Here is a 26,292-nt window from a genome sequence, read left to right as displayed (position 1 = left end):
GGCAATAATAATGTCTATAATGAAAGATGGCGGTAGATAGACATGTGTAGTTTTGGTGCAGCAAATCTCCATGTGTAAGAAGGAACTATGCTCCGTTTATGATTTCCTGGCAGTGTTTGTGACACTATAATTTGTATTGAGTGTGTGTTATTGTTGTCTAGTGGATATGATATTGTTTAATGTTGATTTTGGTCACAAATATTATACATATTTTGTGCCCTAAGTTTCTGCCATCTTGTTTTACCTACAATTCAGTCCATAGATAACATTACGTAGAGAGACACTCAATGTATTTGTTTACCATCTTAAGTATCGGCCATCTCGTTATATTTACTATCAATGCCACGGAAATCTTACAGAAGACAGGCACTCAACATGCTTTCACCAGTGTTGCCTAGGATATGGAGTTTATGCTTCTGGGTGCCATTACAATGGACATTATGGTTTTGTATTACTTTCATCTGCATTCATTCCTATCCTAATATCTAGCACCATTTTTCTACATACTACAACAATATTGCCTGTGCAAACCTCAACAACAGTGAAGGTGGAGATGATCGTCGGTACGCTGAACTGGCGGAAGAGGGAGCCCTTCCCAATTAAGGCTGATTAATTATGTCCCTCTGGCCCAGAGGTTAGCCCCTGGCAAGGGTGGGGTAGACAGGGCTCCCTAGCCACATTGAAGGCAACCTGTCTAGGGGTGACAACCCCGAATAATAAGCCTCTCAAGCTAAACTACTTGGTAATACCTTGGACAGTGATTCGTCACTGCCCCATGAAGAATGATCTTCACTGAGTATGAAGGAAAATTTTGCTGAATGCACTACCCCAGGTGGTAACCAATCAACCGTTGCCCACGGAGACGTTAGCGGAGGGGAGTCTGCACCAACATGCTTTAAGGATGAGTTGAATTATCCTGAAATCCTTGATGATGATGATGATGATAATGATGCTTGTTGTTTAAAGGAGCCTAATATCTAGGTCATTGTGGTGTTCCTCACATAGTGGGTACTAATCGCAGGCAAGGCAGACCCATGCTATCGCTCACCCATGGTATTGCTCATATAATGGTACTAATCACAGCTACTGTAAAACACACCCTGATGCACACACTGTCACTACTAATCACAAACCTATTGTGTACCTAACATAGTGGTATTACGCGCAAGTTAAAGCGACCCATAGTGTTCCCTACATGATGGTACTAATCACAAGTAGTCTCATGGTTCTAATTCAATCATCCCTTGGTCGTCTCTTTTAGTCGCCTCTTACGACAGGCAGGGGATACCGTGCATGTATTCTTCATCTACACCCCCACCCACAGGGAGTCTGAAATCCTTGGATGTAAACTCATATCAAGACAGCAAAGTTTTTTTGCGACATTTAATGGTAATTCATTACTTAAAGTGGGTAAACTGAAACATATGACAAACTCACTAACACAGCATAACATAATACTGACAGCAGCACAGGAAACCAGATTCACTGATGAACATGCCTTCGAGTCACAAGAATACAGAATCCTAAAAGAAAATGACGATCGGTACGTAATGAAGAATGTACCTCACTTAGGTAGAGGATTTATAGTCAGCCACAAGATACAGGATTCAGTCATTGATTTTACCTCCCCAAACATCATCTCTCTCTAACATGCTAAAAAGGGCTACACTTTAGTCAATGTACATATCCCAATCAACGAGGACAACAAGCGCAACCTGGACAGAACTGACGTATTCTGGGAAGATCCAGAAGATATCCTCTCTAAAATTTCAGAGAGACTGCTTGGCGATTTCAATGCCCAAATGGAAAGAGAAAAAAAAATATAGAAACACAGTGAGCAACTTTCCGGCGCATAAACAAACCAATCACAACAGAGGACGATTGATAGAACTGTGCAGGACTTCTGGACTGATCATGAAATCTACAGCCTTGAGACATCTGCCACCGAGCTCGATAGATGCAGTCGCTTAAGTGCGGCCAGTATCCAGTATTCAGAAGATAGTGGGTTCGAATCCCACTGTCGGCAGCCCCGAAGATGGTTTTCCGTGGTTTCCCATTTTCACACCAGGCAAATGCTGGGGCTGTACCTTAATTAAGGCCACAGCCACTTCCTTCCCAGTCCTAGCCCTTTCCTGTCCCATCGTCGCTGTAAGACATATCTGTGTCGGTGTGACGTAAAGCCAATAGAGAAAAAAAAAAAAAAAAAAAAAAAAAAATCTGCCAAGAAAACAGAAGACTTGGATCTCTCCTAACACCAACCTGGGTGAATTCCAGATCAATCATGTGGCCATCTCAAGAAAATAGAAAAGCAAAGAGCAAAGCAAAGTCATCTCCATACAGGCGATGAAGGCCCTTGGAGGGGTGGAAGGTAAGGGCTTCCACTAACCGTAACCTCAGCACTTAATGGGGTAGAGTGGTTGGCTCTATGCCCGGCCGCCTTTGCCCTCAGGAATTAACCTGGTACTCATTTTTGGTGCAAGCTGAGTGAACTTCAGGGCCATATGCACCTCTGGAAGTGGAAATCTTGTTTAATAAATTTTATGACTTCCTGATGGGGATTCGAACCCACGTCTTTCCGGACAAACCGAACACGCCTTTACCGCCTCGGCCAGGCAGCCCCTACCTTAAGAAAAATCCCAAAAGGAAATACAAAACGTGAAGGTATTAAGAAGTGCCAGTTTGACTCAGACCACTATTTCTCAAAGATCAAATTGAGACTTCAGCCTAGAAACACTAGATAACACAGAACCTCTAAGAGGGTCAGATTTGATATAGAGCAACTTAAAAATAATCAAGAAGTAAGTCGAAGATTGAACAATGCAGACCTTAACAATTGGAACCAACTGAAAGAAGCTCTTATCAAGACAGCCAGTGAGCTTGCCCCTCTTACTAGAAGAAGGAAACATCCGTGGTGGACTGAAGATTGTGACAACACAATAGCTCAAAGATAGGCAGCCTGGATGAAATGGAACCCTAAAAAGTCCAAGGGCAATTGGGAGAACTTTCTGTAAAAGAAACTCTGTTGAAATCTGGAAAAGTGCCAGAAGCAATCCTGTGGGCAAGCTCACTGAGATCTACAAAACAACTGGGAAACAGAGAAATTAGCATCTGATTGGACCTCAGCTCTGATTCATCCCCTTCCTCTAATGATTTTGTAAGAAAAATATTTTCCATCTTAAGAAAATAGCAAAGCAAAGAACAAAGTAAAGTCATCTCCGTACAGGCCATGAAGGCCCTTGTAGGGGTGGATGGTAAGAGCTTCCACTACCCGTAACCTCAGCACTTGATGGGGTAGAGCAGTCAGCATGTTTCGATCAAAACATGTACTGTTATTTTTAATGATATAAATTGCCCAAGGCAAAATAAAATAAGCTATCGATTAGCTCGAAAATATTTTTCTTACAAAACCATTAGATTATATCATCGATACGGCTATGAAGTGGATAGTTTGTCATCCCCTTCATACAAAAGGAGAGTTTACTGACCTCGTTAGATTTCTCTCATCCCGGTAACATACAAGATATCTTCCAAGGCATTACTAACATGGGTAGAAAGTCAACTGGACAGTCAACTCGGAGAATATCAAGGAGGCTTAAAGAAGAGGTGATTCTGTGCTGAACAGATCCTCAACCTTAAAACTGTACTTCCATAGTCTAAAATGAGGAACTGCACGGTGGTCGTCACCTTTGTTGATTTTCCGAAGGCCTACAACTCTGTTGATAGAAAAACACTTAATAAAATTCTCCAGAAACTGGCATTAGACAAGAAAACCCACAGATTCATTCTAGAAACCTTGACTAACACTCATTCCAAGGTTACATTTAAAAGGCATGGTTTCGGAAAGCATCAAGATAAAAACAGGGGTTAGACAAGGGGATGGACTTTCCCCACCTGTCTTCAACTGTGTTCTTGAAAAGGTTGTAAGAGAATGGCACAAAGAACTGAACAACCTGGGTATCCAGAGTGGGATATACCTGGGTCATAAGAAGGTAGGGCTGGTTGTAGATTGCCTGGCCTTTGCTGACGACATGGCAATGAATGCCGATTCGCTGGATACACCAATACAATCAATTGCCTCAAAAGACAGGCAGCCAAAGTGGGTCTTCGAGTGTCTTTGGAGAACACTGAGTTCTTCACAAACATCAAAGAAGCTAGCAGAGAGATACTACTAGAATGGGGAATAATCAAGGGGACTGATATCTCAGCGAATGGATTAAACCCTACTCATCACAAAGAGCATCATTATCCACGAGAGTCAACAAATTGGAACTGGCCTATCGACTGACAAAGAATACTTATAACAAAAAAAAAATGCCTATCAAACAATCTGAAGCTGAAGCACTATACGTCAGTCATATATTAAAAGCTCTGTATGCCATCGAGGGTCTTTCATTGAACAGAAGAGGTCTGATGGAGAAACTGGAAATCAGAGAGAGGAGAACTCTCAGGAAGATCTTAGGTCTCGTAAAGGAAGATGAAGAATTCTGTAGACAGCACAACTCCGAGTTCTACGAACACAGAGAGAGGCTCTCTGATTGTGCTAGGAAAAGGAGAGTGCCTTCTATGGCTATATAGTAAGACTGCCTTCCAAAAGACTTACCAATTGCCTGTTCACCCTCTAAGAGAACAAGAAGATCCGTACCACTTGATTGACAGAAACTGAGAAGGATATTAAACAACTGGGAATATCAGATCTTCAAGATAGCCGGTCTGTACGATGTACCCTGAAGGAAGTCCATGGATTTCAGGAAAACCCCCCAGAAAGGTACCCCCTGGACAGATAAATGGAGTTGCACCGGCAAAAAATGTGTCAATAGGCAGAGATCAAAGCCCAGCAGTTGAACAAGCATGGTCCAAAGTAGGTCCATTCGAACCAAGAAGAAGAAGAAGAACAACAACAACAACAACAACTTGATATTAAATAAAGACTGTTTAATGAAAAACTTCCCTATTTTAAGTATGGCCCTCAAACTGTACTAAAAATGATGAGATTAAAATACACTGGGACCAAACAATTATCATGGATAGGATGACAGACCGGATATACTGGTGTTAGAGAAGGGGAAAAAACCCAGTGCTGTTCTGATCAACATAGCTGTCCCGAACACAGGGAACCTTCATGTGAAGTATAAGAAAATCAACAAGTATACACCATTAGCAGAACATATTCAAAGACTATGGCACTATGAAGAGATGATAATTGTACCAATCATCCTTTTCAGTGCAGCTGCTATACCTAAAACTCTGGTGGAAGGACTGAAGAAGTTGGATGTCAACACCAACATCTACAAGATAATGCAGAGGAAGGTGGTCAATGCCATGACTGGACTTGTTTGGAAATTTATGGGTTCAAATTCTGCGTAAAAATAAAGTGTAATTTAGGGTTTATTAAGCTTTGATTTCCTAAAATCTGTACAATTGCTTGAATATCATTACCATGAAAGTGTGCAAAATAAATAAATAAATAAATAAATAAATAAATAAATAAATAAATAAATAAATACTAATAATAATCTATGCATTGGCACATTTAGTGTACATACATCTTTCAATAGTTACTGTTATTCCTATAAATATATCTGTTAACCTTAATATTTTATCTTTTATTCTCATTATTTTATAATTAGAGTATGCTTAAATAGAACTGTATTGTAGTTATGTTTACCATTTAGTTTCCTACTGGATTCATTGTCATCCACTTTGCTCATGGGCAGCTCTATTGTTAACATGTGGGAAAAGCGAGTGGAGGGAAGGGAACTAGGGTAGCATGTTATCCAGGAATTATGTTAAGGCAGATGTTGAGGAAAGCAGAAGGGAAGGAGGAGGGTAAGGAGAACGTGGTAACTTTCCACGTTGGTACCTACAACATAAGGCAAACATGAATAGGTGCTGATATAGTTGGGGATGTGTGGGATCTGGTTATGACACTACAAGATAAGATCAAGGGAGTAGAGATTGTTATCAGTGGGTTACTGTGCAGGAGGGATACTGACTGGAGGGTGATTGGGGATTTAAATAAGACTACAGATTGGATATTTTGAAAACTAGGAGGGAGATTTGTAGATCCTAATGGGTGAGTAGGAGATAGGGATCTATGCTCAGATGGCCTTCACTTGAACTGCAATGGTACATATAAGCTTGGGGGTTTGATGAAGGGTAATAGGGAGCTGGAAGTCAAGTAAGGATGATATAAAATCGTTAATGTAAAAAAAAGAATAGAATTATAATATAGCCACATATTTACCAGATATTACGATAGGTGTTGAATCATGTCTGAGAAGTGATATTATGGCTGTGGAAATATTCTCGCCAAACTCAGTGTTTATCATACAGACAGGATAGGAAAGGTAGGAGAGGGAGTATTCATACTGGTGAAAGAAGAATTCGTAAGCTACAAGAAGTTAAGGGTGAGAAACATGAAACATGAAATGTAAGGTCCATATTTAAAGACAATAGACAACTTGATATTTTTGGGGTATAGAGACTTGGCAAGGTTGGAGCTGACACTGATGCAAAACTATTTGCTATGAGGGAAATGACACAGAAAGGAATGTTACTGTAACGGGTAATCTCAATTTATCAAATATTAACTGGGAGGGTAATGCGAATGACAAATGGAGAATAAGTTAATCTGGAAATGAGAGCTGAATCTGAAAGTGATGGAACAACTAGGGGGGAAAGTATTCTAGACTTGGTGATGATAAAACCAGATGAACTCTTTAGAGAAACTGAAGTGATAGATAGTATAAGTGATCACAAAGCTGTGTTTGTCATAGCTAAAAATAAATATAATAGAAGGAAGGTAAGATTATTAGGCAGTACCATATGGTTGATAAGATAGGTATGACAGAGTTAAAAATAAAAATTATATCATTGGTGGAAAATGGATAACACCAGCCTTCAGGAAAAAAAAAGAAAAAATTCTCTCCGGCAAAAGGTTGAAGAGGTGATTTACCCAATTTAGGTGTGCTGATTTCAAATATGTAAACCATTTTTGCCTATCACATAGAGGAGTTTGTTTTTGTTATTTGAAATCCAAACTTGACATATTATTGTAATTTTGATAGATAACACCATAATAGAGAACATATGTAATTTTAATGGAACGTGATCAAATTGCAATGAATATAGAAAAAAAAAAAAGTAACATGTTCATTGCTGGAATGTATGAAGCTCACTACAAGAACACTACTGTTTGCTGCACTTTGATGTGAATGAAGGCTGTGTTGATTTGCGCTTGTGTTCCTCAATAGTGTTACCTCACACTAGACACTAACAGTAATCTGACATCATGGAGATGTCCCATTACCCCTGATACCTTTGGTCCATTTCTTTTGCTATTCGCTTTACGTCGCACCGACAAAGATAGGTCTTATGGCGACGGTGGGATAGGAAAGGCCTAGGAATGGGAAGGAAGTGGCCGTGGCCTTAATTAAGGTACAGCCCCAGCATTTGCCTGGAGTGAAAATAGGAAACCACGGAAAACCATCTTCAGGGCTGCCGACAGTGGGGTTTGAACCCACTAACTCCCAATTACTGGATACTGGCCACACTTAAGCGACTGCAGCTATCGAGCACAGTTCCATTTCTTTTAAATCCTGATGGAACCGCTTGCCATGTTCCTTGCTGAATGCTCCTAAATTTGCACAAAAATAATCCAGATGACTGTTCAGGAAATGTAATTTTAAAGCTTATGTGGCAACCCAATTTCTGGAAGTTTCACAGCATGGTTCCCACAATCTGTTAGTAGTTGACGTCTTTAACATTACCCAGGAATTTGCTACAAAAATCCTTGAATGATTCCCATGCCTGAAGCTGCGTTTCATTCATCATCGTACTGAATGTCGGATCCTTCATAAGCTCCTGAATTTAGGGGCCATCAAAAATTCCTTCCTTAATTTTGGCATCTGACAATCCTGGAAATTTTTGACAGAGGTACCGAAAGCAGGGACTGCCTCTATCCAAACTCGTCACGTACTGCTTCATAATACCCAATTTAATATGTAAAGGGGGCAATAACACACTTTGAAGATCAATTAATGGACAATTTACAATGTTTTTTTCCTCCAGACATGAACCGTTTCCTCTTGGGCCACTCAGACACTAACCAGTGCCTGACAATCCCTGTCTCAAGAGTCCCACTCACACAGAAAACAGGGGAATTTTGTATATCATCCTTGCTGCCCTAATATGATACTGCACATTTTTAAATCACGGCACAGTAACCATCTGTGTTCATTGTAGTTCAGTTTCTGCAACACCATAGATAAATTGTGATAGTTTTCATGGAGAGATGTTGAATGGGTGACTAGCACTGAGGCAAGTTTATTTCCATTGTGCAGAAGAACACCTTTGAGACTTCTTTTACTGGTATCAATAAATAGACGCCAGTCCTTTGCTTGGTAAATAGTTCCGAGATGATGAATCAAGCCAGGGATATTGCAGCAAAACACAAGTTCGTCTTCGTGAATACAAAACTACCGGAATTCTTCCTCCCGATTTCTGTAACAATATGAATTTGTCCCAGGAAGTAAAAAAATTCTCTCTTTTAATCTTGATCCTAAAAGTTCACTCTTTTCTTTAGTGAGGCCTAGGTCATGCACCAAATCATTTAAGTCACACTGGTTATAAAGAGGTGGAGTTTTATCCTGAACATCCGGTACAAAGGTATCATAATCACCATCCTCCACACTTGAAGATGACGAAGACACATTCTCTGGTAACTGTATTGGTGGTTTTGGGAGAGGAATAGCAGGTCCATGTTGTACGGGGGTTATGGCAGATGGAAGGCAGGGATACACAATGTGCTTTTTTCATTCTTTGTATTGAACCTGGATGCTTTACATACAGGAAAATAACATTTGTCAAAATGATTTCTTTGTTCCTGCCAAGCCATTGGGATTCCGAATGCACTGACGGCAAAAACCCATTGTATCAGTTCAATTCAATACTGATCTGCATTTAGGGTTGTCACCCAGGTGGCAGATTCCCTACCTGCTGTTTTCCTAGCCTTTTCTTAAATGATCGCAAAGAAATTGGAAATTTATTGAACATCACCCTTGGTAAGTTATTCCAATCCCTAACTCCCCTACCTATAAACGAATATTTGCCCCAATTTGTCCTCTTGAATTCCAGCTTTATCTTCATATTGTGATCTTTCCTGCTTTTAAAGACATCACTCAAACATATTCGTCTACTGATGTCATTTCACGCCATCTCTCCACTGACAGCTCGGAACATACCACTTAGTTCAAAAACAATAAAGGCGATCTTTAATTCACCTATTCAATACATTAATTTCCACTTATAGTGGTTATATAAACATACTATCAGTTAAATGGGACATGTTTCACCCTCAATTCAGGGCATCTTCAGCCTAAAAACAATCTCCAAGAGTACACCTTATATTAATATCGAAGCTACAAGTTTAGCCAGTTACTAAAATTCATTATATAAAAATGTGAGAGTTATAACACGAGACTCAGAGCAACAGAAGGGCAGCTACCAATGCAACAGTAGATAGCAAATAACAGCTTTCAACAAAAATAGAACATTTTCCAATATCTACTGACACTTCCTGACATGGTCTCAGTCAATTTTATTGCCTACCGGTGCTAAAAGCCCCTTCTGCAATAATTCAACATGCTTCAGTTTCACATTATGCTCATGATTTCATCAGCGGCCTTGAAGATGATGTTTTTATGACATTCATTTTAGTGCTTGTTTAGACGCCCTCATGTTGTTGGCATTATATCATTCTCACACTGTTTTTCCACTAAAAATTTTTTTTAACGAACCGTTTTAATTAGAAATTTTGTAACAGAATAAGTTTTAGTCTCTGACAAAATATTTTAAAGGTTTAATCATTGACAGTGTTTCCATCAACATGTTTGTATAATGTATCATTTCTCACATTTTTGAGAGGTGAACAATTTGTTTGACATGATTGTATATGTATATGGTTGAAGTATTAGCATTTGACATAGTCCTTGGAGAAGAGTTCAAGAATTAAATTTTAAACAACAAGAACAATGTAATTAAAGCTGTCATGAACTCAATAGGACCATCTTGCATCATTATAGAGTGTTGTATAGAGAAATAAAGCTGCAATTAGCGTAACTTGTTGATGTTGGAACATGCTGATACAAGCGAGCTGGTCGAAAGGAAACAAACAAACTTATCTGTTCTATAACAGATAACATCTCAGCGGTCTAAGGGACTTTCAACACACACTCAGCATTCCGCCCACTCACAATATGTATCAAAAGTTTGATTGTTCCCTTTCGAACAGCTCGCTTGCATCAGCATGTTCCAACATCAACAAGCTATGCTAATTGCACCTTTATTTCTCCATCAACACTCTACAGTGATGGAAGATGGCCCTATTGAATTCATGACAACTTTAATTACATTGTTGTTGTTTAAAATTTAATTCATGAACTCTTCTCCAAGGACTACATCAAATGCTAACACTTCAGCCACATACATATATGAGCATGTCAAATAATTTGATAATTTCTCGAACCCAGGACTCTAACCAGATGATTTTATATTCTAACGTTATTATTTATATAAGATTTTAATAATATTGCCGACTGATATCTTAGTTGGAATGTGTTTTCTTATAGTCATACTGAAAAAGTGTAACAGCTTTTAACATTATGTAATATTGCCACTATATGTCATTATATTATGTATATTTGATAGAATCAATCTTTAATCATTGCTATAATTTTGTTAATTCAACACATTACCATAATTTTACATTTCAATAATTCTTCTATAATGAACGCTTATCCAATTTTAAGTGTATAGATGTATAATCTTAGTAACTTATAAGTTAACTTTAAATCAGGTGCCTGATTTGATCTTGAGGAGATACAATGGCTGATGATGCCTATGAAGAGAGGCGAAACATGTCCCATTTCATCTAATATAATAAGGATTAGATCCTAAAATTTCTAAGAACTTAATGTATTGAATAGGTGGATGAACAATAAACAATTAATTATTCTAGTAAGTACAACTTGTCCAGCGCCGCAGTATAGGGGGCAATGCGTCCGCCTGTCAACCGGCAGCTCCAGGTTTGATTCCCGGCCGGGTCAGGGGTTTTTAATTGTAAATTATTAATATCCCTGCCCTGGGGACTGGGTGTTTGTGTCGTCCTTAACGTTCCTTTCCTCACATTCAACACTCTACACTTCCGTAATTCCAATTACACGCAGGTTCATATCATATGGTGCAAGTAAGGGCGAAAGATCTCTATAGGTTGACGCCCCGAACAAATAGCATTAAGAAAAAATATAATAACTTTCAATACGGATCTACAATCATATTAATCACTTGCAAATACAATTACTTTTGCCAGAAAATCTTTGCAGGCTGGTGTAATTGCTGAGAAGTGTAAAAACAGATATGTTACTTTAAAGATGACCATAAATGGTAAAGATCCAATATACACTGCCTGACAAAAAAAAATTGAAGCACTCGAAAGGGGAGGAAGAAACAAAATGAAACTCCATGTGTTGAGAGGGTATTTGGTGTTATTTCAATGATTACAAAATCAAGTCACATTTACAAAGAACTTATCAGTATGACATTGCATTCTCTAATCAGTTGGGAAGGGTACATAAAGCCATTGTATCCTCTCCTGAAGCAAGCTGGCCCACAACTGTTGTAACTGGTCCTCGATATCCTAGATACTGGCAGTGAGATGGAACTGACGTCCGAGCTGATCCCACGCATGTTCCATCGGGGACAGATCTGGGAATCTTACTAGCCATGGGAGTATCTCAACATCATGCAGACAATTCATAGAGACATGTGGTGTGTGCGGACAAGTATAGTCCTCTTGAAAAATAGCACCATGATACTGTCACATGAGAGATAACACATGAGGACGCACGTTGTCCATGACATACCATTGTGCCACCACAGTTCTCTCAGTCACTATCAGCTGTGACCTGAAGTCATATCCAATGACTCCCCACACCATGATGCCAGGAGTAACACCGCTGCGCCTCCCCAAAACATTGGGAAAATGGGACCTCTTCCCAGGTCACTGTCATACTCGCAGACGATGGTCATTTGGGGTAGTGCAGAACCGCGATTCGTCCCTGAACACAATGCGATGCCATTCATCAGCAGTCCATGCTTCCTAGCCTTGACACCCACTCCTAGTGCAGCAGTTTGTGTTGTGGTGTTAACGGCAGCCCACGGGATGATAATTCTCTAGTCTGGCTGCAGCTAGTCTCCAAACAATGGTGTGGGATGACACAAAATGTTGCAGGAAGTTCTCAGATGGCAGGTGCAGATATGAAGGGATTACGATGTGCTTGGTGCACAATATGGAGATCCTACCTTGTGGTGGTCAGACGTGGCCAACCAGAACCTTGATGACAAGTATGCCTACCCTCGCATTCCCAAACAGTCCAACATCGGGCCACTGTCACATCCGAAATTCCCACAAATCTGGTTTATTGCACAAATCGACAAGCCAGCTAAATGGGGACACACAATGAGGCCCCTTTCAAACTCTGTCAGGTACAGATAACGCTGTCCCACATGAGTATGCAGAATCTACATGTCCTTCAGAGTGATCACTCAACATCTGATGCTGTTCATGCCTCTTATATACCCTACCAGGGCTGGTAACAACACTAAACACGAACAACACTAATGAATTCTGGTGGCCATGTCACAGAGAGTTGCAACTCTACTAATCATTTACACACACAGAGATTGTTTGTACATGTACAAAGTTACAACGACATCCAACCATTTCTTCAGAGTGCTTCAATTTATTTTTTATTTATTTTTTGCTACGGGCTTTACGTCGCACCGACACAGATAGGTCTTACGGTGACGATGGGATAGGAAGGGCCTAGGAGTTGGAAGGAAGCGGCCGTGGCCTTAATTAAGGTACAGCCCCAGCATTTGCCTGGTATGAAAATGGGAAACCACGGAAAACCATCTTCAGGGCTGCCGACAGTGGGATTCGAACCGACGATCTCCCGGATGCAAGCTCACAGCCGCACGCCTCTACGCGCACAGCCAACTCACCCGGTGCTTCAATTTTTTTGTCAGGAAGAATATTATAACAGATAAATAAAGAGATTAAAATGTCCAGGTTGAGGAGGTGACTAATACTGGGAAAGTACTGTAAATTACCTATATTAATCAAGATATTTACAACAATATAAAAGAAAGTTTAGAAAGAAACAGAGTTAGGAATGGTTGCAGAAGTCAGAAGAAATTAACGGATGTTACCAAGAAAATGAATTTAGCAAAGAAGTCAGCTAAGGATCACATGATGGCAAGCATAATTGGCCATCATATAAATGTTAGGGGAAATGGAAGAGTGTGTACAGGTACAATAAGGCAGAAACATGTTCCAAGGACATACCAGAGATCATTTATGGACAAGGAGAGTGTATATGTGAGGATTTACAGAAGGCAGAAGTATTCAGTCAGTAGAATGTTAAGGTAATTAGGTGTACGGATAATGTCCAGGTTGAGGAGGTGACTAATACTGGGAAAGTACTGTAAATTACCTATATTAATCAAGATATTTACAACAATATAAAAAGGTTGAAAGCTAGAAAAGCATTCAGGATTGATAGAGTTTCTGGTAATATAATAAAAGCAATGGATTGGAATGAAGTGCCATATCTTAATTATTTATTTGGTTACTGTTTGCATGATGGAGCTATACCAAATGAATGGAGAGTTGCAATTGTAGCATCAGTATACAAAGAAAAGGATGATAAATGATGATGTTATTATTGTTGTTGTTGTTGTTTGAGTCACCAGTCCATAGACTGGTTTAATACAGCTCTCCATGCCACCCTATCATGTGCTAACGTTTTCCTTTAGACATAACTATTACACCCTATATCTGCTCTAATCTGCTTGTCATATTCGTACCTTCATCTACCCCTATCGTTCTTACCACCTACACTTCTCTCAAAAACCAACTGTACAAGACCTGGGTGTCTTAAGATATGCCCTATCATTTTATCACTTCTTCTGGTCAAATTCAGCCAAATCGAGCCAAATTGTTCTCCTCTCACCAATTCAATTCAGTATCTCTTCATTCGTGATTCTATCAACCCATCTCACATTCAGCATTCTTCTGTAACACCACATTTCAAAAGCTTCTATTCTTTTTCTTTCTGAGCTATTTATCGTCCATGTTTACCTCCATACAATGCCACGCTCCAGACAAAAGTCTTTAAAAACATCTTTCAAATTCCTATATCAGTGTTCGAGGTAAACAAATTTATTTTCTTAAGAAAGGCCTTCCATGCTTGTGCTGGTCTGCATTTTATGTCCTTCTTACTTCTGCTATCATTAGTTATTTTGCTACCCAAGTAACAACAGTCATCTACTTCCTTTAAGACTTCATTTCCTAATCTAACATTTCCTGCATCACCTGACCTTGTTTGACCGCACTCCATTACTTTTGTTTTGGACTTATTCATTTTCCTCTTGTATTCCTTCCCCAAGACTCTGTCCATACCATTCAGCAATTTTCCCAGATCTTTTGTGGACTCAGATAAAATAACAATATAATCAGCAAATCTCAGGGTTTTGATTTCCTCTCCATGAATTTTGATACCCTTTCCAAATTCCTCTTTGATTTTCTTTCTTGCTTGTTCTATGTAAACATTGAAAAGGAGAGGGGGACAAACTGCAGCCTTGCCTCACTCCTTTCTGGATTGCTGCCTCTTTTTCAAAGCCATCGATTCTTATCACTGCAGACTGATTTTTTTATAGATTGCAGATAATTCTCCTTTCTCAGTATCTGATCCTGATCACCTTCAGAATCTCAAACAGCTTGGTCCAATCAACATTATTGAACGCCTTTTCTAGATCTATGGACACAATGTGCGTGGGCTCTTCTTTCTTAATTTGGTCCTCTAAGATGAGACGTAATGTCAGGATTGCTTCACGTATTTCCACATTTCTTGTGAAGCCAAACTGATCTTCTCCCAAGTTAGTTTCAACTTGTCTTTCCATTCTTCTGTAAATAATACATGTTAGAATTTTGCAGGCTTGAGATACTAAACTAATGGTGCGGTAGTTTTCACACTTGCCAGCAACGGCTTTCTTGGGAATAGGTATAACAACATTCTGCCGAAAATCAGATGACACTTCTCCTGTATCATACATCTTAGACACTAAACGGTACAACCTCTCCATGCTGGTTTTTCCTAAGGCAGTCAGTAATTCTGAGGGTATGTCATCAATTCCCGGTGCCTTGTTCCTACTTAGGCCTCTCAAAGCTCTGTTGACTTCTGACCTCAAAATTGGGTCTCCCATGTCATCAGCATTAACAGCCTCTTCTTGTTCCAGAACACTATCATCTACTTCTTTACCTCGATACAACCGTTTGATATGTTTCTACCAACTTTCTGACTTGTTTTCTTTCCCTAGAAGTGGTATTCCATCTGAGCTTTTAATATTCATACACTTACTTTTCCTTTCTCCAAAGGTTTCCTTGATTTTCACATATGCAGTATCTACCTTTCCTAGGGCCATACAACCTTTAACATCCTTGCACTTCTCTTTCAGCCATTCTTCCTTATCTGTCCTACTCTTTCTATCCACTTGATTCTTTATTTGCCTGTGTTCTTTTCTGCCCTCCTCATTTTTGCATTCTTGTACTTTCGTCGTTCATCAATCAGGTCTAGTATCTCTTGAGTTATCCATAGTTTCTTAGCTGACCTTTCGCTTCTTCCTAACTCTTCTTCAGCAGCCTTGCTGATCTCATTCTTCATGACTGTCCATTCTTCCTCTACTGTGTTTCCTTCAACCTTTTCATTTAGTCCCTGGGTTACATGTTCCTTGAAACAATCTCTCACACTATCAACTTGCCTAGATTCCACCTCCTTGCATTCCTTTCTTTCTTCAATTTCTTAACTTCAGATGGCATTTCATGACCAACAGATTGTGGTCAGAGTCCATGTCTGCTCCTGGGAAAGTCATGCCATCCAACACCTGGTTTCTAAATCTCTGCCTTATCATAATAAAGTCTATTTGATACCTTCCAGTGTCTCCAGGTCTCGTCCATGTATACAGCTGTCGTTTGTGGTGTTTGAACCAAGTGTTAGCAAAGACTAAATTGTGATTGGTGCAGAATTCAACCAGCGGGCTTCCTCTTCCATTTCTTTGTCTCAATATGGTTGGTTGGTTTGTTCCATGTAAGGGTAAAGTGGAGGTTTGTATTCTTGAGTCTTGTATTCAATTTTATCTTATTTGTGGTGTCTTATGTTGTAAGGCTTATTTCCTTCAGATCCTCTCTTACTTCTCTGATCCATTTACATCCTGTTGTGGTATTTTTTAAGACGAGATTGTGTTGTACTAGTTGTATCAGAAGTCTCGAATCCAGCATCCTCATGATATGTCCAAAGAATCCCAGTCTCCTCTTACGCATAGTATCCGTAATGGGCTCTAGCTGTTTGTACACGACTTTGTTAGGTATTATCCACCACTGTCCATCTTTCTGGTATTTTTTGTTGATGCAGGTTCTTCCAATCCTCCTTTCAATTTTCTGAAGTCTGTCAGTCTTTGATTGTCTATTCAGGTGAAAAAGGGTTTCTGTTGCACATGTAGCTTCCGGCTTTATACCTGTGCTGTAGTGTTTCATTTTTGCATTTATTGATAGACATTTCTTTTTGTAGATGTCCCATGTTAATTAAAGAAATGTGGAACATTAGAATTAACTACTGATTTTTACAATTTGTTTTATGTTGCACCGACGCAGATAGTGCTTATGGTGGCAATGGGATAGAAAAGGTCTAGGAGTGGGGCGGCCATGCCCTTTATTAAGATACAGCCCCAGCATTTTCCTGATGTGAAAATGGAAAACCACGGAAATCCATCTTCAGGGCTGTTGACAATGGGATTCAAACCCACTATCTCTCGAATGCCAGCTCACAGCTGCGCAACCCTAATCACACAGCCAACTCGCTCGGTCATAAGTAATGATTAGATTTAGAAATCCAGAGAGAAAAACTGTTACTCATGCATAATATATGGTTGATTGGTTTTACTCCACATGCAGGGCAAAAATGAACAAAATTCAATATCGTAAGGTGCTAAATATTTACAACGTAAACAGTTGAGTTGACAAAATATCGAACATTTGAAAAAGAAATGTTCAAAACTTACAAATTCTGGTTAATAGATACAGTACCTATCTCACGTTGTTTCACCTTAAGCAATTAATATATTTTTAAAATAAAAAACTTTGAAAATTGATCAGTTTTTCCCCACTTTACAATATAGAATATCAGATTATTGAGACTCTACTTTAGTAGAGACTAAGGCTTTTTAAAATGTTACTTGAAATACAATAATTCTAACTTTATTAACAATAAGCACTTGAATGATTTAGAAGCCAGATGACTGGCTAGGTAATACCCACTAGATGAGTAAAGACAGCACTTACAACCCACAATAAGTTTAATAATATTAGTACCAAATATCTGAACCACATTCTAAGCCACTCACTAGGTCATAATCAATTTTATACAAGAATTAAACTCAGGTAATGAATAAATTACATTAACCATGAGTTATCAACAAATTCATGAAGTATGAATGTTTGAAATATTAAAAGAAATTATTTTTAACTTTGTTCAGAGGCTGGCTCACAATCTTGTTCACATATTCAGACCTTCAGTTTCTTACCTGCATTCCGATGATGGCATAGATGAAAAACAGCATGGCAATGAGCAGACAGACGTACGGCAGTGCCTGAAAGTACATACCACCCAAAGTGTTAGAATAAGAACAGCAAATGTGAGCAGCATTCCAAGCACCCAGCTTCATGCCTTTCTACCTGCCTCTCTTGAGGGTGACAATGTAGCAATGAAAACTGTAGCACGATAATATGTTAGTAGTAGCCATTAGCTGAACCACAGTAAAATGACCAATCATTCTATCATTGATTCTATCTCTGACTATTTTGTGCCGAGATCCACATTTATGATGATGACATGAAGGTCATCAGTGCCAATTCAGATTTGTGTTGAAAGAGTAAAGCTCTTATGCATAGGTTCAAGACATATAAACACATTTAAAACCTGGGAGGATTTCATTTTGACTCTCAAGAAAACCCAACTTTTCTCAACTAAGTTATATTTACAAACATATGATTAACAACACTGGGATACATAATACAGAGGCTGATATGCATACTTTCCTTGAGAGTTCAGCCAAAGGATAAGGGATGATGATATTGTATTAACACCACGTAAAACAATAACCACTACCAATTAAACAAAGTCAACAGTTACACACCCAATGATCCACAACCCAACCCAGGAGCTCCCTTGATCAGAGTGATGGTGGAAGAAGATAAATGAGTTCACCTGAAAGAGGAAAGAGGTGAAGATTTTGGAATACCAAAGATTTGCTTGTGCTGTACAATATGATTTTGAATAAAGTACAGTTTACAGAAAATTCTTGGAAAACGTGTGGATAAAATAGAGAGCTGCTTTGTAGCAGTGCTAGGGGTCTTATTCAGGGTGTGATTACAGCACACACTACAGTTTTTAACCCTGTCCAACTCCTTGGCTGAATGGTCAGCGTTGATGGCTTTGGTTCAGAGGGTCCTGGGTTTGATTCCCGGCTGGATTGGGGATTTTAATCACATATGATTAATTCTTCTGGCTCAGGGACTGGGTGTTTGTGTTTGTAGGCTAACACTCTCCTCTTCATATTCAGACAACACACCACACTACCAACCACCACAGAAGCACGCAATAGTGACAGGAAGGGCATCCGTCCGTAAAACAGGGCAAATCCACATGTGCAATGTGCTTTGTACCAACGACCCCACACGTGTGGGGGGAAAAGTGGTAGAAGAAGAATAAGAAGAAGAAGAAGGAGGGGAAGAAGAAGACAACTTCAATTTTTAACCCTGATCTAAGTACTGGAGAGGGGTTTACTCAGCCTGTGAAGTCAACTGAGGCATTTTCTGATATAGACAGTGAAAGCCATATAATACGGCAGACAAAAGTCATTAACCTGAATGCAATACTTATCTGTAGACCAAAAGTCATCTTGGCAGGCCTAGAGATTTAATGGGCAATACAGCATGGCCCATCAAATTAGTATTATTTAGTTATACAGAAGTAGTGGTACCAGTATTATAAGTAATGAAATTTGATTTTGTTGTTTGAATTGAAAACCAATTTCTGTAGGTGGGAATAACAAAACATTCAAGATTGTCTAGCAAATAGAAGGATGGTGTCACCGGACTGAGATAAGAACACACAAAATTTGTGTTTAATTAACTGTGATTAATTCTGATCTCACTGATTAATTCCATAGTCTTAGAGTTATGGAACAGATACCCAGGATAGATAACAATCTTTAAAACACATGGTTAGGGCATAAAATGCACCACTAGCTGGTTAAATATGCAACCAAATGGAAAAATAATTGGGAAATGTCCTTTTGAAAGATTAAAAACTTCTTTCTTGGAATATACATCAAGGATATAAATGCTGTAAGTAAGAACAGGCCAAGTCAAGTACCCAGGAAAGACTCAAAAGGATAAACTCATTGTAGAGACAAACTTAATTTTCAGTCTAATTTTGGCTTCTCATTGATTGTTTATTATTTTAGCACAACGTTCCTCATGTAAGAAAAGCCTTAAACAGTAGAATATGGATGAATTGCAAACTACAGACAGACATGCTGCACTCAATATAACAAACACTTCAACTACAGGAGAGTATACAAAGATCTTTCAGATTTTTTTTACATTTATAAATGTTGTTGTATACTGTGTGATTCACCTAAGTTGGTCACCTCAAATATCTTCTGATTGGTTAAAGATACACACATTCTGTTTTCAAATTCTTAAATTGTATTAAGGGGCTCATAAGTTACTGCCCTATTCCTCTTGATCACGTATGTAATTACTGAGAAACTGGCAAAAACTTTTTTTTTTAAATTGGACTATACTAATTTCATCAAATAGAACAATCAAGAATAGAGCAACAAATTCGGTGATGTGCCTACTTTGCAAATTAAACTGGTACTTTTGGAGATATTGGAGGGTTTCAAGTGTGTGGGTATTAGACAGAAAACGATGCGCCACTCGCTGCATGACTAACATTTTGTTGATAAATGCACATACCGAACATATTCCATACGTAGCATATTGTGATGGTATTGTGCAGTCAAAAAGAAGAGACATTCATAAGAAACTAAACGGGTGAGCTCTGTTTCATTTTAAATGTTAATGTGTTAATTTTCTCAGGTTTGCCAGTACTGAAAGAGCACAGTACTTACTATTTCAACTTGGCCACTGCCTGTTGGTAATCTTACATGTTGGCTTTAAGAGCCCAACAATAATGTTGTCCATTAAGTTTGCATCCTTTCTTCCCAATGATCATGTAATTCATTGGATTTTGAAATTGTTGATTTCATCTCATGTACTATGTACTCATGAGGACAATAAAGCACTTAAATTATTATATTTTCACTGTGTTATCTGGTCTTTTTCTGTTTCAATGGCAATGAAACAAAAGCTTTGTAACTCCAAAATGCTGTAGGCCTACATCACATTTGTTTTTCCTCCGGCCTCCCTCAAGATAATGGCGAGTATGTGCGTTTATCAACAAGGTGTGAGTCGAGCACGAGAAATACACGCCTGACATCAAGGTGGGTGGTGCATTTCTTTCTGTCTAATGCTTACACATTTGACACCCTTTAATATCTTCAAAAGTACTCGTCCCATTTGCAAAATACGCACATCACCGAATTTGTCTCTCGATTCTTAACTGTTCTACTAAAAAGGTGCTATTGGTTTCTCGGTAATTACGTATGTGATCGAGAGGAATAGGACAGTATTTTATGAATTCTTAATACAATTTAAGAATTTGAAAAAATGTCAATATCTTTAATGAATCAGAAGATATTTGAGGTGGACAACTTAGCTGAATCACCTGGTGTATTATCAGTTCTAATGATATTGGATAAATATTTGATCTTATTTCTTCTCAGACTTTGTTACATTTATAAATGTTCTTGTATATATTACCACTTCTAATGATTAGGTACTTATCTGAGTGTCTTATTTCTTACTAACAGCACTAAGTACAAACAGGTAATCTACAATGAATGAACAGTGGTCTTCAAAATTGTGGGAGAATTGGAATAGAAAAGTAGGCCTAACTCAAATAATATAAAGGAAAATAAATTGAGGTAGATAAATAAAAACCATCATTAATATATTAACAAATCTAAATTAATAGAACTGTTAAAATTTGTAGCATGGGTTCAGTTCTTTGTGAAAAATTAAGTAGTCTAATGGGCTGTGCAGTGGTAGAATACATGCTCTATAACAGTCAGGATCAAGGAAACAGTACCCTTCTTTCATTAAGTTAAGGTCAAAAGAAAATACAGTGAAAAGTCTAGCAACATTACAATGTGCAAGACAAAATGAACTTACTTTATCACTTGATAAAAGGGTGCCAGTAGCTAGGAAGAATGGAAGAGATTCTAGAAGAGAATGTCATTTTCAATTACTCCCTTTATGGTTTGCACTAGGCTACTTCTAGCAGGGTAAATAAAAGCTAAAGCTACCTCCATTTCATTGTCATAGACATTTAAGTTTAAAACAATGAAGTCAAGATAAATATTGTGTATGTCTCATTCGTGAGATATGAGACTTGTTAACATCATTATGTGTAGTCATGGATTAGATTACCAGATATACCTGAAGATAAAAAATGTATCCATAAGGATCTTTCATTAATCTTAATTGACCATTGCTTTTACCTACAATATCATGATCCAGCCACTCATCTTTGAAGTTAGAGTTCAAAGTACAATACTTTTGCATATCATCTCTATCCCTTTTCTCATGTAGTCTCAGAATTTAACTCACTTATTAACTTATATGGAACGATGCTAAAGAGTGCTACAAGGTTAATACATTTTTAATAAAATTAGTGCAACTGTACTATCTTTATTATCTTAAGTATATTTTGTGAACATTCACAAATTTAATTACAGATTTATAAGGTATCTTAGAAACTGTAAAGTTATACTTCCCTGCATTTTGATCTCTCCTGTGATGTATTTCAATATATAGTATGGTAAAGGAATTTTTCCCGAGTGATATGAAGCACAGCCTATATAGACTAAAACAGTACAGCAAGTTTTAGCCATGTTTTAACCTGATATGAATTTTAAGAATATTGTAATGAAAAATGAAAATCCACAGCCTGTTTCCAGTCATTTGACCGGGTCATTTGACCTTCTTGCAGCAAGGATGGGAACTGTGTTGGCTGCCAAAGCCTGTTGCACTCCTCTGGGGCAATGATTAATGAAATGAAACAATATTGGAGAGTGTTGCCAGAATGAAAGATGACAGGGAAAACCAGTGTACCTGGAGAAAAACCTGTCCCACCTCCACTTTCTCCAGCACAAATCTCACATTGGGGTGACAGGGATTTGAACCATGGAACCCAGCAGTGAGAGGACGGCGTGCTGCCACCAGAGCCATGGAGGCTCTTAAGAATATTGTAATACTATAATTATTTTTACCCATGATATGATCCCAGTCAGGAACTATTCACAAGGAAACTGTTTGTGTTGGATCTGACCAATTGCAATGAAACTTGGTACGATGAACAACTGTGGCATCATAAACTTAATGACAACAGTCATTTACCATAAAATAATATTTACTTACAAATAGTCATTTTTGTTTTTGCTCAGATTTAAATGTACCAAACGCATTGATTGCAATAAAACTTCTTCATAGGATAATTAATGAAGACACCAGAACATTGCTACATGACTGCCGTTGTTATATAAGCTGTCCACAGGATGACAACATGAGTGATTCTGAACTGGAATCCAGTGGATTTTTCATTTGTGCTAATAAAAGGTTAAACTATAATAGCATGCATGTTTGCACACAGATGATCAAGATTTCATACTACTTGATATTTTAGCTTCCATTATACAAAAGTATTATTATCTTTCAATACATTCATATACAGCACGTGATAGCAGAACAGGATTCTAGAGTGTGAAATGCCGTTCATGTTGTTAAAATATCATTTTTGATATAAAGTGTTTCATGTTATTTTAAAGTAGAACGATTGGTGTAATTCTACAATGGATATGAAATATCAGTCTACATCATCATCAGCTAACTGCTCTGAGTCACCTAGCTATTTTTCAGCAATAGTTATAACTGCCATTGATTTTACAGCAAAGTGATCATTACCATTACCATATGTTAGTTGATCAGTCACCCAAGTTTCATAGAAATCAGTCTGGTCTAACCCAAAGAGTTCTCTTGCCAGTTAAAGGTCTGATTCATTAAAGCTAGATTAAGAATAGGAAAAAAAAGAATCACTGGGTCTAAAATAAGGAGGGAACAGATCCATCACATCAATGAATGTATAGATATGAACAAAAGACAGCAATATCCTACAGTTGAAATGCGATCCCACTTATCTTTGAAATTAATTTAATAACAAAGGTTATTGACATGTTAACTAAATGTTGAGAGAGAAGTCTATCATGATAGACTGACATTTTCAAAGAAACAGTACAGAAAGGAAAAAGACACATTCATCAAAATGTGTAATGAAGACAACTGATCTTAAAATGCCTACTATCTGAAAAATATTCATGCTCATTACACAGTTCATCCATATTCACTGCAGATAAATGAAATGTACAATTATTCATTACTTCATTGTCAACCAATTTCCTGAAGCATGCTATTAATTGAAAGCTGATAAGTTGGCATATGCAGCTGAGGTGCAAGAAAAACAGACTCCTTCTTAGGGATGAATGTACATCTAAATTGTAACTAATATAGTGAGAATGCCATGCAATTGGTCAAAAATTCTACATGACATCTGCAAAATCTGTGAACTGGTTTTCAACAGAGAAAAAAATACTGCAGAAAATCTCAGTTATATAATTAACATTAACCAAAGAAACTGAACTTGAAATAAAGAGATTTTATGCAATCAGTAAACAATAACTTGATATGCTGAAGTTCAAATTCGAACTAATTTTGTATGTTTAAGTCCAAGTCAGTTTCTCAGGTGTTCAGTGTACTAAATGATGGGATTATATGATGCATGTGCAGCAATGGCTGTATTTACAGTTGAAAAATATCAAGCAAATGTGCTTAATGAAATCAGTCGAGTTACCAATTATCAATTCTGCATTAAAAATGCAATAAACTACAGAAAATATAAGCATAAATTTTCTGCTTGTGTTGCTGTAAGAATGCAAGATTTCTCTTAATGAGCTATGCACATGTACTGAGTGAGTACCATTAATCTGCTAACTGGTTTGGTTCACTCCACTAACATTATGCTATAAAATATGCAATATGCAAGTACTTTATATTTAATTTTCAGGCATGGAAGATATAAAATGAAACAAGTATGACTGAAACAAAAAAGTAGAGAGAGTGTTCATTATCTGTTGTCTACAACAAGAAAATTGAAATGATTAATTTCAAGGAATCATGTTTCTATACAACTACAGGATATAATCTAGTAATTTAAGTTTGAGGTATCAATTTGCATAGTCAATTGACAGGCCTTAAGTATTCATCCTTATATATCCTCATACCTACTTCCACCAGCTTAAAGTAATCTGTGTAACATTTATGCTAACTCAGTACAGGTACCAGTATTGGTTACCAAAATGACATTTAATATTTATTTCCATAACTCATATATTTCTGCTTGACATCTCATATTTAAACAGAATATAATGGGTATCAGACTTTTCTCCCAAGTCATAAAAGCAGTCTATTTTATTTCACACTGAAAACTGAAGGGAATTTTTTTTTTTTTTTTAATCTGTAGTAGTCTTTATTGTAAAAAATAATATTTCCAAGAGTTGAATATTACAGAGTCTAACAGCCGATTATCAATTTCTATGTTACTTTTTCCATTTCCCTCAAAAGTTTCCCATAGATGATAACCATGTTTTTAAGATGGATATTAACCATATTCTGGTTTTATTAAAAAAAAGTCAAACATTTGGTAGATTTTAATACACTAACAGCTCTGGATGAACACTGCAGCCAAGTTAGATTCATTTTCACTTTTAAAATAACACAATTAATTTATAAAAATAATTGCAGTAAATTTATTTTATCAATAGAAATTATTTTTACTTAATAATATTGATTCAATTTACATGAGATAGATTTTTTTTAAACCCCTCCAAACATGCTATGAAAGTCCTTCGATGAGTGAAAAGCAATGGCTTCCACCATTCATAATCTTGATATCAAAAGGGGCAGAGAAATTACCTCTGTGTCTGCTTGTCATCGTTCTCCAGAAATTAATCTGGTAGTCATTTCTACTGTAAGCTGAGCTACTCCTACAGTTTCATAGCTCTCAAGAATTGGTAAACACTAAGTACAGCTACGGGAAAATAAAGAACTGAGTAAAAAGACTAAGGAATGACAATAGTGAGGTTTGACCTATCAGGTGAAAAAATTCTGAATCAAAACTGCTTAACTATAGAACATGTAGAACACAATTATTGTATGTTCAGTAAGACCATATTTAGTTTGGATAACATGTATGTATATATAGTCGCTCAAAAAATAATGAGCACATAGTGCTGTATGTTCCTCACATTTAATATTTTAGCAGATTTAATTTTAATAATTATCAAAATATAATTCACCTTCCATGTACATACAAGCTATGTCAATACCCACAACAAACATTATATCTATAGGTTCAATAGCTTCTGAGAGGAGTGTACCTGCAAGGAACTTATACAGTATGACAGGCTCATTCCTTTTGGAGTCATTGTACATAATTTCTTCATATTTTGAGCTCAGGTAATTAACTATCTGCAAAATGTATACAGCATCTTAACCCACAGAGGGGGCTCACTTCAGGTGACGCGGCCGGAGCGAGCCCGCTGGTGGGCGCGTGTCATGTGAAGCGCAGAATTTTAAAATATTTTTTATCTCCATTACGGAACAAGCGGTAGGTTTGAAACCTTCTCCATATGTTCCGAGAGGTGCTGCCATCTGAGAGAATTTTTTTCACCTTTGTGTATTTAAGCAGTTCTCATGTGGGAATCCCCTTGTTATCTGCTACACAGCTGTGTAGCGCAAGAACAACCTATGTGGTGCTTGGCTATTGCTGATGCGAGAAGATCAGTCAGTGTGCTGCGTGGAGCGTAGTATTTCATGACTCGGTGTGAATGTTTTCAGCTCTCATAAGTCTCATTTATTGGTATATCAATATCTCT

General features: G+C 37.7%; 1 protein-coding gene across 1 annotated transcript in view; it reads right to left on the bottom strand.

The window, feature by feature from the left end:
* cac (cacophony) overlaps positions 1-26,292 on the bottom strand; it is a 778,098-nt gene that overhangs the window by 191,078 nt on the left and 560,728 nt on the right. The window contains 1 exon segment of the mRNA XM_068225468.1: positions 17,698-17,763. Coding sequence (XP_068081569.1) covers positions 17,698-17,763 — 66 coding nt within the window.

This window comes from Anabrus simplex, chromosome 1 (genome assembly GCF_040414725.1).
Source record: "Anabrus simplex isolate iqAnaSimp1 chromosome 1, ASM4041472v1, whole genome shotgun sequence".
Classification (NCBI taxonomy): Eukaryota; Metazoa; Arthropoda; class Insecta; order Orthoptera; family Tettigoniidae; genus Anabrus; species Anabrus simplex.
This window is presented reverse-complemented; position numbering and strand designations above follow the sequence as displayed.